Source organism: Cydia pomonella, chromosome 20 (assembly GCF_033807575.1).
Source record: "Cydia pomonella isolate Wapato2018A chromosome 20, ilCydPomo1, whole genome shotgun sequence".
In the NCBI taxonomy this organism is placed as follows: Eukaryota; Metazoa; Arthropoda; class Insecta; order Lepidoptera; family Tortricidae; genus Cydia; species Cydia pomonella.
This window is the reverse complement of record NC_084722.1, coordinates 1,584,455-1,597,427: the sequence shown is the minus strand read 5'-3', so window position 1 is coordinate 1,597,427 and position 12,973 is coordinate 1,584,455. Positions and strand designations below refer to the sequence as shown.

At 36.7% G+C, this 12,973-nt stretch overlaps 1 protein-coding gene across 1 annotated transcript; it reads right to left on the bottom strand.

The window, feature by feature from the left end:
• Positions 1-3,846: 3,846 nt before the first annotated feature.
• On the bottom strand, positions 3,847-12,971 carry LOC133529092 (uncharacterized). Its single transcript, XM_061866714.1, has 2 exons — positions 12,846-12,971; positions 3,847-11,668 (listed from the first exon to the last, which is right to left on the bottom strand). The coding sequence occupies exons 1-2, from the start codon at positions 12,946-12,948 to the stop codon at positions 11,457-11,459; spliced, it is 315 nt and encodes a 104-aa protein (XP_061722698.1). The 5' UTR covers positions 12,949-12,971; the 3' UTR covers positions 3,847-11,456.
• Positions 12,972-12,973: the final 2 nt, after the last annotated feature.

Genomic DNA, 12,973 nt, shown 5'->3' with positions numbered 1-12,973 from the left:
ATAAAGTTTGAAAAACTAAAATAGAGAACGACTAAGCGATAGAGACCGGGGTGAGTTGAAACAGAGGTTAGTTGAAACAACGTCATTTTTGCGGTCTTGAGGCAATACGCATATTGAGGGATCAGTGGGACGAGGTTATAAACATCGTTATTTCCAGCTCGATAACCGTTATAGATGTCACTACACTTAAATCGACCGGGATATGAATATGAACCGTGATTACCTTTATATTATATATTGCTTATGAGCTCCCGATATTTCGATACAGTTACATAACCCGGTTGATTTATGCCTAGTGGAACTAACCGTGAATCATTCAAAACTGTTGTCGTTATAGATGTCTCAAAATTGTCGTTGTTTCTATCTAGCTCTGTTTTAACTCGCCTCGATCTCCCCTAACAACATCATTGGTATATCAGAAACACCACACTCCAATCGATTCATCCGTGTGAGAGCTACGATACCACAGACAGACACAGATACAAATGTTATTATAACACCTCTCTTATCAGGGGTTATAAATAACATTTATGATAAATAGCTCTCGAATAATTTCATATTTAAAGGAAAGATGGATAAAAATACGCAGGGCTTGAACCCGAGACCTCTGCAATCTGTGCATCGCTGTTAACCAACTGAGCTACGGAAGCCTAACGCGAACCACGTTCGACGTGTTCCCTCCCTGTCACATTTACGTACGAATTTACAAGTGCGAGAGAGAGGCCCTCAGGACCGCGCAAATCTTTTCATTCCTTCCACACCCTTGGGGGGTGGATTTTTCCTTTAAATATAAAATTTTGTAGTATTGCTCACAGACGTATCTGGGCTATAACCGCGAAAATCGAATTTCGTCAATTGCGGGCATTTTTCTCTGTCACTCTTATTACGTCTTAGTGAGAGTAAAAGAGAAAGATCCCAGCAATTTGCGAATTTCGGTTTTCGCGGTAGGCTCCCTGATCAGTTTGGTACAAATTAGCTCTCAATAAGTTTTGACAAAGTTGACAACTATGGAGTTAAAGCGCCCTTTGGGCATGATCTCCACAATCGCAGTTTAAACAAGCTTTAATACAAACATAATGAACATTTAGACTTGAACTATAAAAGTCGAATATTAGCATAGTTAGAGGACACTGTCCGTATTATATGTATTAATATTACGCTTAACACTTTACACTAAAACATTCGAAACTTATCAAAATACGATCGTAATTCGGAAATCATTCTCATTGATTTATTATGTACTAAACTAGAAGACCTTAACACATTCACCGCTGAGCTACGCTCGTAGCGCTACGTCGTAGCCGATATCATGGATTTCCCTTCGTTGAGGCCAAACGATAACGCAACTAATTAGCGGTGAATGGGTCAAGCAAGAGAGACCCCACACTATAGCGTCTTCCGAGCGTCGGCGTCTAGTCAACTCTGGCTGCTGCTCGACGCAACGTTGGCGCAACTGCGCAGCGACGCTATTTTCCATAGCGTTGACTAGACGCTGACGCTGAAAAGACGCTAGGGGGGGGGGGGGTCTCGAAAAAAAAGGTCAAATATGCCAAGATGGAAAACTCTAGTGGCATACCTCAGTAACAGATACAGCTTAAAGAAAAATAATTGATTAAAGATAGAGGAAGATAACCGGTGGTCTTATCGCTAAAGATTGATCTCTTCCAGAAGACCATAGAGTTGAGTAATTGTTACTAGTTAATACATAATACGTCAATGTTTTTGCCATTGATATTTGAAACTTTAATATCAGCACGTCCAGCACTTTTATCTTCTTCATCTGTATATTTTATATAGCCAGGCTTATATTTACAATAACTGATTATTATTTTTATTTTACTATACACACAGACCAGTAGAATGAATTATATTTAGGGTTTTAATTGCAAAGTTATTTTTAGAATGCTTTCGGAGTAGTTATCTTTACAAAACTGAACAAAAAGGTATTTATTTCCGAGTCAATTTTACACTCATCTACTCCATTTACAGCCTACTGTAATTTGTATCATTAATTTAAGGCGAGGTCCTTTATAGACGGTCAATTTTATTGTGCAATAATGTGAAAGTAGGAGCGGGATTCACAAGTAAAACTTGGAAGGATCTAGAGACGGACCAAGCTCTGCGTGGCATTAGCAATGAAGTTTAACTATGTCATAATGAATGTCAAATGTCTATGAAATATCGTTTATGACACTACCTAACTTTTTCTATTCGAGTAGGTACAAAGTTAGCTTAGACGGGCTCTATCATCGGGGTGCGTAGCCAACATGCTAATCGTTTACGCTCCGTAGCGAACGAAATGCAACTGTCACTGTCGCAAATATGGAAGAGTGATAGAGACACAAAGCGTTTTGTTTGTCGTAGCGCAAGAGATAGTCACCTTGGCTAGACACCCAGGGTGCGTCGCCAACGTGTCAATCGGTAACGCTCGTAGCGTAGCGTAGTCATCTCTCTCTAACACTTCCATACTTATTAGTGCGGCAGTGACAGTTGCGTTTCGTTCGCTACGGAGCGTAAACGATTTCCACGTTGGCTACGCACCCAGGTAGACCATACATTTATTTTCCTATGGTTTGAAAAGTGTGTACAATAAGTTTGATCGTCTGTAGAGCCCTCATGTTCGATTATCGATGTCCAAAGAAGACAATATGCACTCTGTATCCTATTTACGCATAGATTTCTAACGAATACTTCAATCATTGTATTAAAACTATGTTTCTAGTTTAGTTTATAGGTAATTTAGACGAATAGTTAAGTCGTGCCCTCTTGGTTGACCCGTTTGTATTTGTTTTTTAATAAAGATATATTTTATGGTTTTTTTATTGCATTTATTCATACCTACATATTATGATGAAACCATGGTGAGATAACACAATACAAAGAAGGTAAACGATTTATGTGTCTTATTTATTGAAAAAAACTTGAAAAATAAGTCACGGGAAATATGTAACAATTTTGAATCATATATGAAATATATTACATTCTTTTGCTTTCGTTTTTCAATAAAAAAACGTCAAGATTGTTTACGTTTTTTCTAATGCTAAAAAACGAACTATAGACATAAGTAGGTATAAAATAATGAGTAATTTACCTCTATACGACGCCGTATGTAAAAATGGACACTATTTTTTTAAACATCGAAACTTAAAAATTAACTTGCTCGACTGTTGTCAAATGCACTAAATTACATTGAAGAAGGCAAAGCATTTTAGTTTTATCTAAACATAGAAACTGTTTGATAGTACACAGCGCCACCTACAGCTGTGATAGACACGCGGTGCGGTAAAATTAGAGGATTCACTTAGGTACTGCTAACACCAAGAGACAACCTTTATATTATAATTATGCAAAATTGAACCCTAAAACCGAGGGTGAGAAATATATAAATACTTATTCCCTCTGCCTTATAAAAGGTTTTTGAAGGTAAGATACCTACTCACTTTCTCAGGGGATGGATTGCAAAACTAAAAGGTCTTTTCGACGCGGTATCACCGAAGTGTCAGAACTGAAATTGAACTTTATGTACATGCACGTAGGTCTATGTTGCTCTGTGGTCGTTGACAGATTAATCTGTCTTCGGCGTTGGACCTACGAGCTACGGTGCGGATATATTCGTCATTGGTGTGAAAAAGCTTTTTATCTATTCTATTTTTTTATGACGAGTCCAGACCTGTTAGCATGAGTTGCACGATTCCATACATCTTGGGCGACTCCAAGTATAGACTCGCGCGTGACAACGCAACTCATGCTAGCCGGTCAGTAGTGTTTGAAAGTATAACTGTGTTGTGTTACCTTCACAATTACAAAACCGAGAAATAGGGACGGTGTTAGCAAGAAAACAAAACATCGTATATAATCCTTTATTGATTTGTACTTAAACGATACTACAGATAAAATCTGGAATGCAGGAGACGGAAAAACTCGTTGTTACACTGTTAATGTGTTAAAATATTCTTAGGAAGGAATTAGTGTACCTAGCTTTCGTACAAACATAAGTTAAATATATCTTGTTCGTATTCCACGGAACTACAATTTTGGCAAGAAATTTACTAGTATTGCCTCAAGACAATCAAAAAAACTAAGACGCGTAAAGTAGTCTAAAATATTTAAAAAAATGTAAATAGCGTTATTTGCTCCGTGCATGCCTGTGACCCCCCTAGTGGGTTTGGGACATATTGCTTAGACGCTGCAGAGGGGCATACAATGTAAGTAAAATTAGAGCTCTAGAGGGGGCAGCTGCCCCCCAGGCCGGTACCTGCCTACGCCAATACCGCCCCCTACAGGTTCTGTACGCTCCCCAGCGCTATAGACGGTGCAGTTTGAAAAATGAAGTAGATTTTAGTTTTTAAACAGCGGCAATACTTAACGCATCTTAGTCCTTCCTTGTGTATAGTTGGTATGAAAGCCAGCGCCAACGTAACCTCAACTTCAACGTAACTATGACCATAAACTAGACACCTATAATACTCGTTATTGCAACATTTTACAAACAAAATGTATCACAGATAAAATATACGTGAGCACTCTACACTAGTAAACAGAAACAATGCTTTCATCGAAATTATTAAAAAAAAAACACGTAATGAATAATATCAATTACCTTCACAAATAAAATTTTAAGGTGATTTTTACCAAAGAAGACCAATGTTTATGTACAGTCGACGTCAAATCCATGTTAACACTTTTGCACCTTATGCCTAAAAATGTTAACATATCTTTGACGTCGACTGTACCCACAAATACGACGGGTAACTCGAATTGGTTACTGGACCATTTAATTAATGTACTCTATTTTATCAAATTTGAGAATTTTTGTTATTTTTCTCAGAACACGAGATCTTTCAATCTTAATGGTAGAAAACAGTGTACCAAAATTCCCATCCTTCCATTTCGTTACCGTCATACAAAGTCTAGGTAAGAAAAATAGTAACGAAATACTAAAAAAATTTGAACACATTTTTTCTCGTATTAGTATCGAAACATTTCGTGATTCTGAGTCAAAAAAATATAGTCAAGATATTAAATACACAACCTTATTGTATACTTCGACGACCGGTTTGGCCTAGTGGGTAGTCACCCTGACTACGAAGCCGATGGTCCCGGGTTCAAATCCTGGTAAGGGCATTTATTCGTGTGATGAGCATGGATATTTGTTCCTGAGTCATGGGTGTTTTCTATGTATTTAAGTATTTATATATTATATATATCGTTGTCTAAGTACCCTCAACACAAGCCTTACTGTGCTTACTGTGGGACTTAATCAGTTTGTGTAATGATGTACTATAATTTTTATTTTATTGTCGATATATTAAGGTACCGTGTACATATTATTGGCACGTGTGCGTTGATATTTAATACCTTGACTCTAACAATTTAAATGGGCCAAGTTCTATAAAATTCCCTCGTCTCAGTCTCTGCAGGTTAAAAAGAACGTCAAATGTTATTTCAAATATCTGAATCACCAATGATCATAATGCAGTTCTAGTTACCAGGTAAATTATTTCGATCAAAGCATTATTATGAAAAATACAAAATGGCACCCTGTTTCAAAATAAACTTCAGACTTCAAACATTAAAAATTAAGCTACGAATGTTAATAAATTAATATAGTTAATGTATTGTCATATTCTAATACTTTAGTCTACGCGACGTTTTCGACATGTTTCGCTCCAACAAGTGCTCCCGTTGGAGCTCTTCGATGGAGCGAAACAAATACATGTCCAGCATCTTGTGTCATCTTCGACTGAAAAATACGTGAGTGATTCGTGTCAATATTCAATATGTCTGTGTCTCACGTAAGTTTTACAGTTTGAAATAAGAACACAATTTGAAGAATAATTAACCAACTTGAAAAATACTGAAATTCGAGATAAATTTATACAAAATCAGACATATCAAACATATTATTACGTGTTAGGTTTTCAGGTTGAAAATTGCTTCAGATATTTCGCTCCATAACGAGAAGCATTCTCGAAAACCACGCGTTGGCTGACCGACGCAGGATCGAAAAGTGTCCCATTACAATATAATAGTTCAATTTGAACCAAACACGGCCTAATATAACCGATAGGTCAATGTTCATAATTTTATAACAAACATGTCACTACATGCGACTGTAGTCTCGACAAATAATATTAAGAATAAACTTTGTGTCATTTTCCTAAAATGTTTTCGTACGAAATTTGTCCTTTGATTGACAAAACGGTAAAGCCTTAAAATTGTTTTTATGGTTATTTGTTTTACAAGGGGGCAAAGTTGTTGTTTAACCGCTCGTGCGAATATTGATACATGAGCAAGCGAGACTCCAAAATTGAACTACGAACCTAGCGAGTGGTTTGAAAAGTGTAATCTTGAGCGTTGCGAGGGTTTCAAGCCACGACTGTTAAACAAATTTAGCCACCGAGTGAAACACAACATTTTTAACCACACCAACGCGAGGAAAATTCTAACTGTAAAATATCAAACAAAATTAAACCAAATCATTCAAAATCAACATTTAAAAGTCAATTTTACCAGCTAACATATGGAAACAACTCAAAACAAGTATCTGATTACTTTGCCCCACATGTGGATAAAATGCAACTTTCTCATTAGTTATTGAACAATCAAGAGGGCCTCTACCAGTTGGTGTAGTAAAAATATTTTACATGATTTTTCAGCCATAAAGGAAATATAAACATTATTTGCCGCTACTCAAGAAAAGTTAAAGTCAATACAATTTTTGATGTAGTCTTAGATTACGGAATGTAGACAACTCAGCCAGCTGTAAGCGCCTAGGATAAATTTATCGGAAAGAGATAGCGGTATCCATGGCAAAAAGACCATCAAAGGACCGACACGAAATAGTCAACCTGGTCATTTTCCAACAATTTTCATAGTCACATCATATCTTAAAGATTCCAAAATCAACTGGATAAGAATTAGTGAAATTAACTTTAAAGAAGAGATACTTATTTGAGATTCAACGTGTAAGATTATAAATTAAATATGTTACATAATTATTAGAATATGTAAATGAGACTCAATTAATCGGCCAGATAAATTCAATACTTATAGAAATAGTTATAAATATTCGATGGCACTTTAAATATTTGTCAAGGCCATTAGATAAGAAAACAAACGCATATTATTGCAAGTTTGCACCTAATTATGTAATATTGAACATCTAGTATAAAAAGCTACTAAGGCCATCCATGTAATATTGCTCCAAAATGACATACAATATTGGACGGGTTATTCCCACTAGTTACCAACTCGATTTGGTGACACTGTGGGAAATAAATTCCCAGTAGTTACCACTGGTAACAACTTGATAGTAATTAGTGGGAATAACCCTATTGGAAAGAATAATAAAATACTATATATTAGATTAGATAAAGCAGCATTCTCCAGTTTGACCCGCGGAGAGTGCCAAATTCTAAAGTAAGGAACGGAGAATTTCGTATATTGACACGCTATTTCCTGTCTCTATTGCACGCGCATAATTATATCGCTGTTCCGCTTGCACAATGGCAATGGCCGCGGCATCATCGGCGGGACAGCAAAATAGTTATAACTGTTATAACCTGTGATCCGCGGGATTACGAGGAAATTCTTGGGTCTCTATTGTTTCCCACAAAGTTTTAAGTCATAATGTATTGTTTGTCCGCATTTTCGTTAGTCACATTTTGGTTTTTCTCAGAAACGCATAACATTTCAGGATTGCCATAAAACAAACCTAACCTAACCTATCCTTACGAAAATCCTGAGAAGTTAACGGTTTCAGAATTATGACTAATGACAATCATTATGAATTTCAATAATTACCTATGTCCGATGTGAAGGGATCCGAGAATTCTTAATATAAGTTTATTTTATTGTATAAAATTTTGCAACATGAATGGACATGACTCAAAAGTGTTATTTTAAATAAGATTTGTTAAGAGTTTTTGATTAAGATCTCTACTGGTTATAAGCGTGGTACAGAGATAGGAAATGGTGTGTCAGTGTACGAAATTATTCGTGCTTCGCGCTCTTACGTCACAAGTGGAGACACAGCACGTCCCTCGGGTCTAAAAGTTTGGAGACCCCTGAGATAGACATTCGTCATGTATATTTTAGGACATTAATATCGCAATAAAAATGTATTCTTAATACTTCAAAATATCCCAATAATCATACACATAAGTACAGTAACACAATTTCGTAGACCAAAAATCTACATCCACAATTTATCGATTATTGCAGTATCATTATTTATTCGACCTCTGAAATGAGATGTCATGTATATTTTAGGACATTAATATTTCAATAAAAATGTTATCTTAATACTTCAAAATATCCCAATAATCATACACATAAGTACAGTAACATAATTTCGTAGATCAAAAATCTACATCCACAATTTATCGATTATTGCAGTATCATTATTTATTATAGATCACTACGTTTGTTTTATTCTTAGGAAGGCTCAGTATAACCGACATTGAAAAAATCGTCAGCTGATAACCAAAACTAATTGCAAAAAATCAAACAAAAATTAACCTTATTTCATCACTAGTAAAGTTCGCTATGGCCCTGAACTTGTGGCAGTAATTATGAAGTTTTGGTAGTCACCTTACGAAATAGTCGAAAAACTACATTGCGAATAACATTTTTTAACCAGTGTTGACCGAATGTTAATTGCAATTGACCTTGAACCATTACAAATTGAACCGTAAACTGTAACCGTTCGTTACGCTTTACGGTTCAATTTGTAATGGTTATTGCATTAACGTTTCGGCCAACACTGCTCTTAACACTAGGTATGTTACATTACTTTACGGAACGGTAGAACATTGATATAAAACCTAACTCGTGTATAATGTACAAGCGAACGCTATAAAATGCCCCCATCCGGGCCTTATTTTATAACAGCTACAAGTTACAATTTAAAAAGATTTATACTCGTATGATAGACCAACGACGGACTGTTTATTTGACCATGATTGCCTATTGAGGTGTCCTCCCTAGATGAATGAATGTGTGCTGTCGCAAATCATTTCATAATCTGAACGTCTATGGTTCGAAAAAATCTGACGATTGTCTATGAGGTCTGATTATTGTCTGTGATCAATGACAGATTTCCTTGGCCATATAAATGTATACATATATGTAATAATTCATATCACGATATATTTATCAAAACTTCATTGATGTGTAATGGCCTTTAGACTTATAAAAAAACAAGCAAACTGTATAAAATAAGGCCCTGCTAGATCGAAGTCTTGTAACAAGGCACCGCTTTCAACAAACTAACTACGAAGCACTTCCCGAAGTATCGCGCCACCCAAAATGTGTTTATGCACTACAAGATTGACACACTGAAGGAGTCTCGTAATAGGTACAGTCACGTCTGAAAATATCGGTACGAAAAATGTGCCAAAAATGTGTATACACTACCTTAATATATGAGCAATAAATATATATTTTTGGCACTTTTTTCGTACCGATATTTTCAGACGTGACCGTATTAACTTCTTAATTTACAGAACGTGTATATCTGTTAACATGTTTGTAATTTTTGATTTTGTTGTTACAGATATGTAGATTCATGAACATTCCAGTTGTCTTTGTCTTAACCATTGTATTTTTTGAATAATTTTCACATTTTCAACCATGTTTAATTAATAGTTCAACCAGTTAGTGCAAAAACACATATATACTCAAACACACCCATGTCAGTAGAAAAAGGCGCGAAGTTCTGATTTTCTATGGGAAGTCAACCCTTCGCGCCTACATTTTTTAAATTTGCCGCCTTTTTCTACTGAGAAAGTGAGAGTGTGTGTTGTCTCTTTCGCTCGTGCCAGACCCGACATGAGATATAGAAAGACTTCACATTAACATACAAGTACCAAACCGAAGCCACGCACGCACATTATAATAACTAACAAAGCGTACAAACAATTGACCGCATTCAATTACGTAGTGTCAAACACCCAACGATAACATATGTATTCAGAACTACGAATAAACTGCATCAAAATCTGACGTATAAATTCTAGAAAAGTCCGGCTTGGCCGCAGTTAAAAAGACAAGCACATACAAACAACCGTCCTTTTCGCGCTTAAAATGTTAGATAAGGACGAATGCTTGATTTAGTGTGCAATTGTCCAAAGTATATTTTCCTACAATTCATAATAACGTGTAATATATTTGATTATAGGTGCTCCTACAACTACACAACTTAATATATAAACAGGATATCTTGATAGTTGCCAATTGATACACTTTAAGTCTTTGCATTAAGGTTGACAACTGTCAAGTCAATTGTGATTGATTCGGGGACTGATTTCGGTTACGGTATAGTAGCGGTATAAAATTACGATACCGATACATTATACCGGTTAGGCCGCGCGGCTCCTATATAAAGGTATCGCTACCGTTTTTTAAATAACGCTACCGGTATTTTTCCGGTATATGCCTTAACCGTTATAATAGCCAAACAGATAGTATTAAATAAAATCAAAAGGGCTTACGGGCTTACACTTATATAGACAGCTTCATCCAATAGGAACGCGCAACAAGGCGCGGGCGGCTTTGCAACGACGCCTAAGCTAATAGTGTACCTTTATGAAAGTGGTTAAGGTACCAGAAAAAATAACGGTACCGTTATTTACCGGTAGCAAAATAAATTTATTCAGCTATCTAAATGGTTCGGATTAAACCGGTATGACGTCATACCGTTATATAAAGGTATCGTTATTTATCGGTTATGAAGTTTCTGGTATAGACGATGATACACATTTTATGCTTTATATTTAACATGATTTCGTAGAAACACCCTGGTATACGCAAAAGCTTCAATACAAACGTTCCTATCTCAGTTACGCAGAAGCACAAACCATAATATTATAACATATATAATATGCCGCAATTGGCAAGTATACTGGGAATGGTCCGGAAGGCGAGGAATCCTAAAATTCCAACTGTCTTGAGTGTTGTATTAATACACGTCATGGCTTTGTTTCTATACACATATCTTTAGGATTATTTATAAAACATCGTATCGTGATGGCTGAATGTAATTAGAATTGGACATAACCATTACAAATTGAACCGTAAACAGTAACGGACGGTTGAAGTTTACGGTTCAATTTACGGTTAATCGTCAATTCTTATTAACTTTCAGCCAACACTGGTATCTAATTCTTGTTCTTCTTTGTTACATGAGTTCATCGACTGCAGTAGTTCGAGTATTCCAAAATTTGTTTGACAAACGTTTCTATTTGATTTTCGACCTTAACCCACACTAATAAAGTGAATATTATTTATACTGCCATGCCACGACGCTTTTAATATAGACTTCATGTTCATTCCAACATAGTATATAATCGAATGTATTAAAACGGTTATTCAAGCACAAACTTTATAATATCGACTTTACCATGATTGTGTTAAGGTCGAAAATCAAATAATGAAAATCTACAGTACCCTGTCTAAATGACCCGTTCGACGGGCGAGCTGTCTTCTCTCTTCTTCTCGAACTCCTTCTTGCTGTTGATCTTGAGACTGGCGAGGCTGACGTAGTTGCTCCTGGAGATCCCTTCTCGCTTCTTCTCAGGTTTGTCTACTTCTAGAGGCACGTTGTTGGTGGGCGAGCAGCGGGTTAGGGGCTTGGCGGGAGCTTTGATTCTATTTCTTCCTAGTTCTGTAAAAAAAATAAACCGATACAATAAAAAATAAGGGAGATCACCTTTGAATTTCGATAGAAGGTGGATAAATCTATTCTGTTCAATACATGCGCAATTTCACCATATGGCTGAATTGCAAAGAAAATGTACATAGGTTATGGAGCAGTCTTAAGTTAATTGACTCCATTGTGTTATGACAACTAAGCAGTTTCTATTTAAACTACATGAAAGTGTGTTGGCGTATGCTATAAACTCATGTCTTCTTCCTCGCGTTGTCCCGGCATTTTGCCACGGCTCATGGGAGCCTGGGGTCCGCTTGACAACTAATCCCAAGATTTGGCGTAGGCACTAGTTTTTACGAAAGCGACTGCCATCTGACCTTCCAACCCAGAGGGTAAACTAGGCCTTGTTAGGATTAGTCCGGTTTCCTCACGATGTTTTCCTTCACCGAAAAGCGAGTGGTAAATATCAAATGATATTTCGTACATAAGTTCTGAAAACTCATTGGTACGAGCCGGGGTTTGAACCCGCGACCTCCGGATTGCAAGTCGCACGCTCTTACCGCTAGGCCACCAGATAAATTAGTTTTGTAACGTTAATCTAAATTTACTTAGGTATATCATTGGAATCATAACTTGGAATACTTAAAAAATAGATTTAAAATGAGTTTACGCATAAAATAATTAAAAAATTACTAAATTGTCAAAAAATAACCAGTAACTTTTGCAAAAACTAGGATTTACACAAAAAAAAATCATTTGAAGCACCAGTTTTACATATAACATTAACTTTTCAAATTCAAAAGCATGAAAAAGAAAAAGGGGTTTTTTTTTCGAAATTTACTTAATCTCGTATAACATTTTTCCCCTCTTTTGGCTTCAGAAGTGCGTGGTTAAAATCTTTCGGGTACCTTGTGTTACACTGTATATCTGTTAACGTGTTTGTAATTTATGGTATGATAGGGAAATATGTCCTTGCCTTGGGATGCTCGCAATTTTTGTACCGTTGCAGTTAATTATCACGCAACGAGGCATTTTTTAAGTTTTCGCGGACGTCCGGCGGCAACAACTGACGCGCGTGGACTGTCGGCCGCGACGGCCAACCTCGACGCTCGGTCGGGGTTCGGACACGTGAAGTAGATGCATTTGCGTTATCTAGTGTTTTTTTTTTATGTATGTATATCAGTGTCCTCACCTATGAACTTGTCGTCTCGGGGCTTGCGGTCGCGGCAGCTGAAGCGGCCGTCGGCGAAGTCGGGCCGCTCCGACAGCGCGTGGCGCCGGAATGTCGGCGTCATCGGCTTGCCCAGGCTTGCTAGTTTT

Excerpts from the sequence above, each read along its gene's own strand:
- LOC133529092 (XM_061866714.1), bottom strand. The coding sequence starts at position 12,948 with ATGACGCCGACATTCCGGCGCCACGCGCTGTCGGAGCGGCCCGACTTC. Across the intron at positions 11,669-12,845 it reads CCGAGACGACAAGTTCATAG|AACTAGGAAGAAATAGAATC; the intron begins GTGAGGACACTG and ends TTTTTTTTACAG.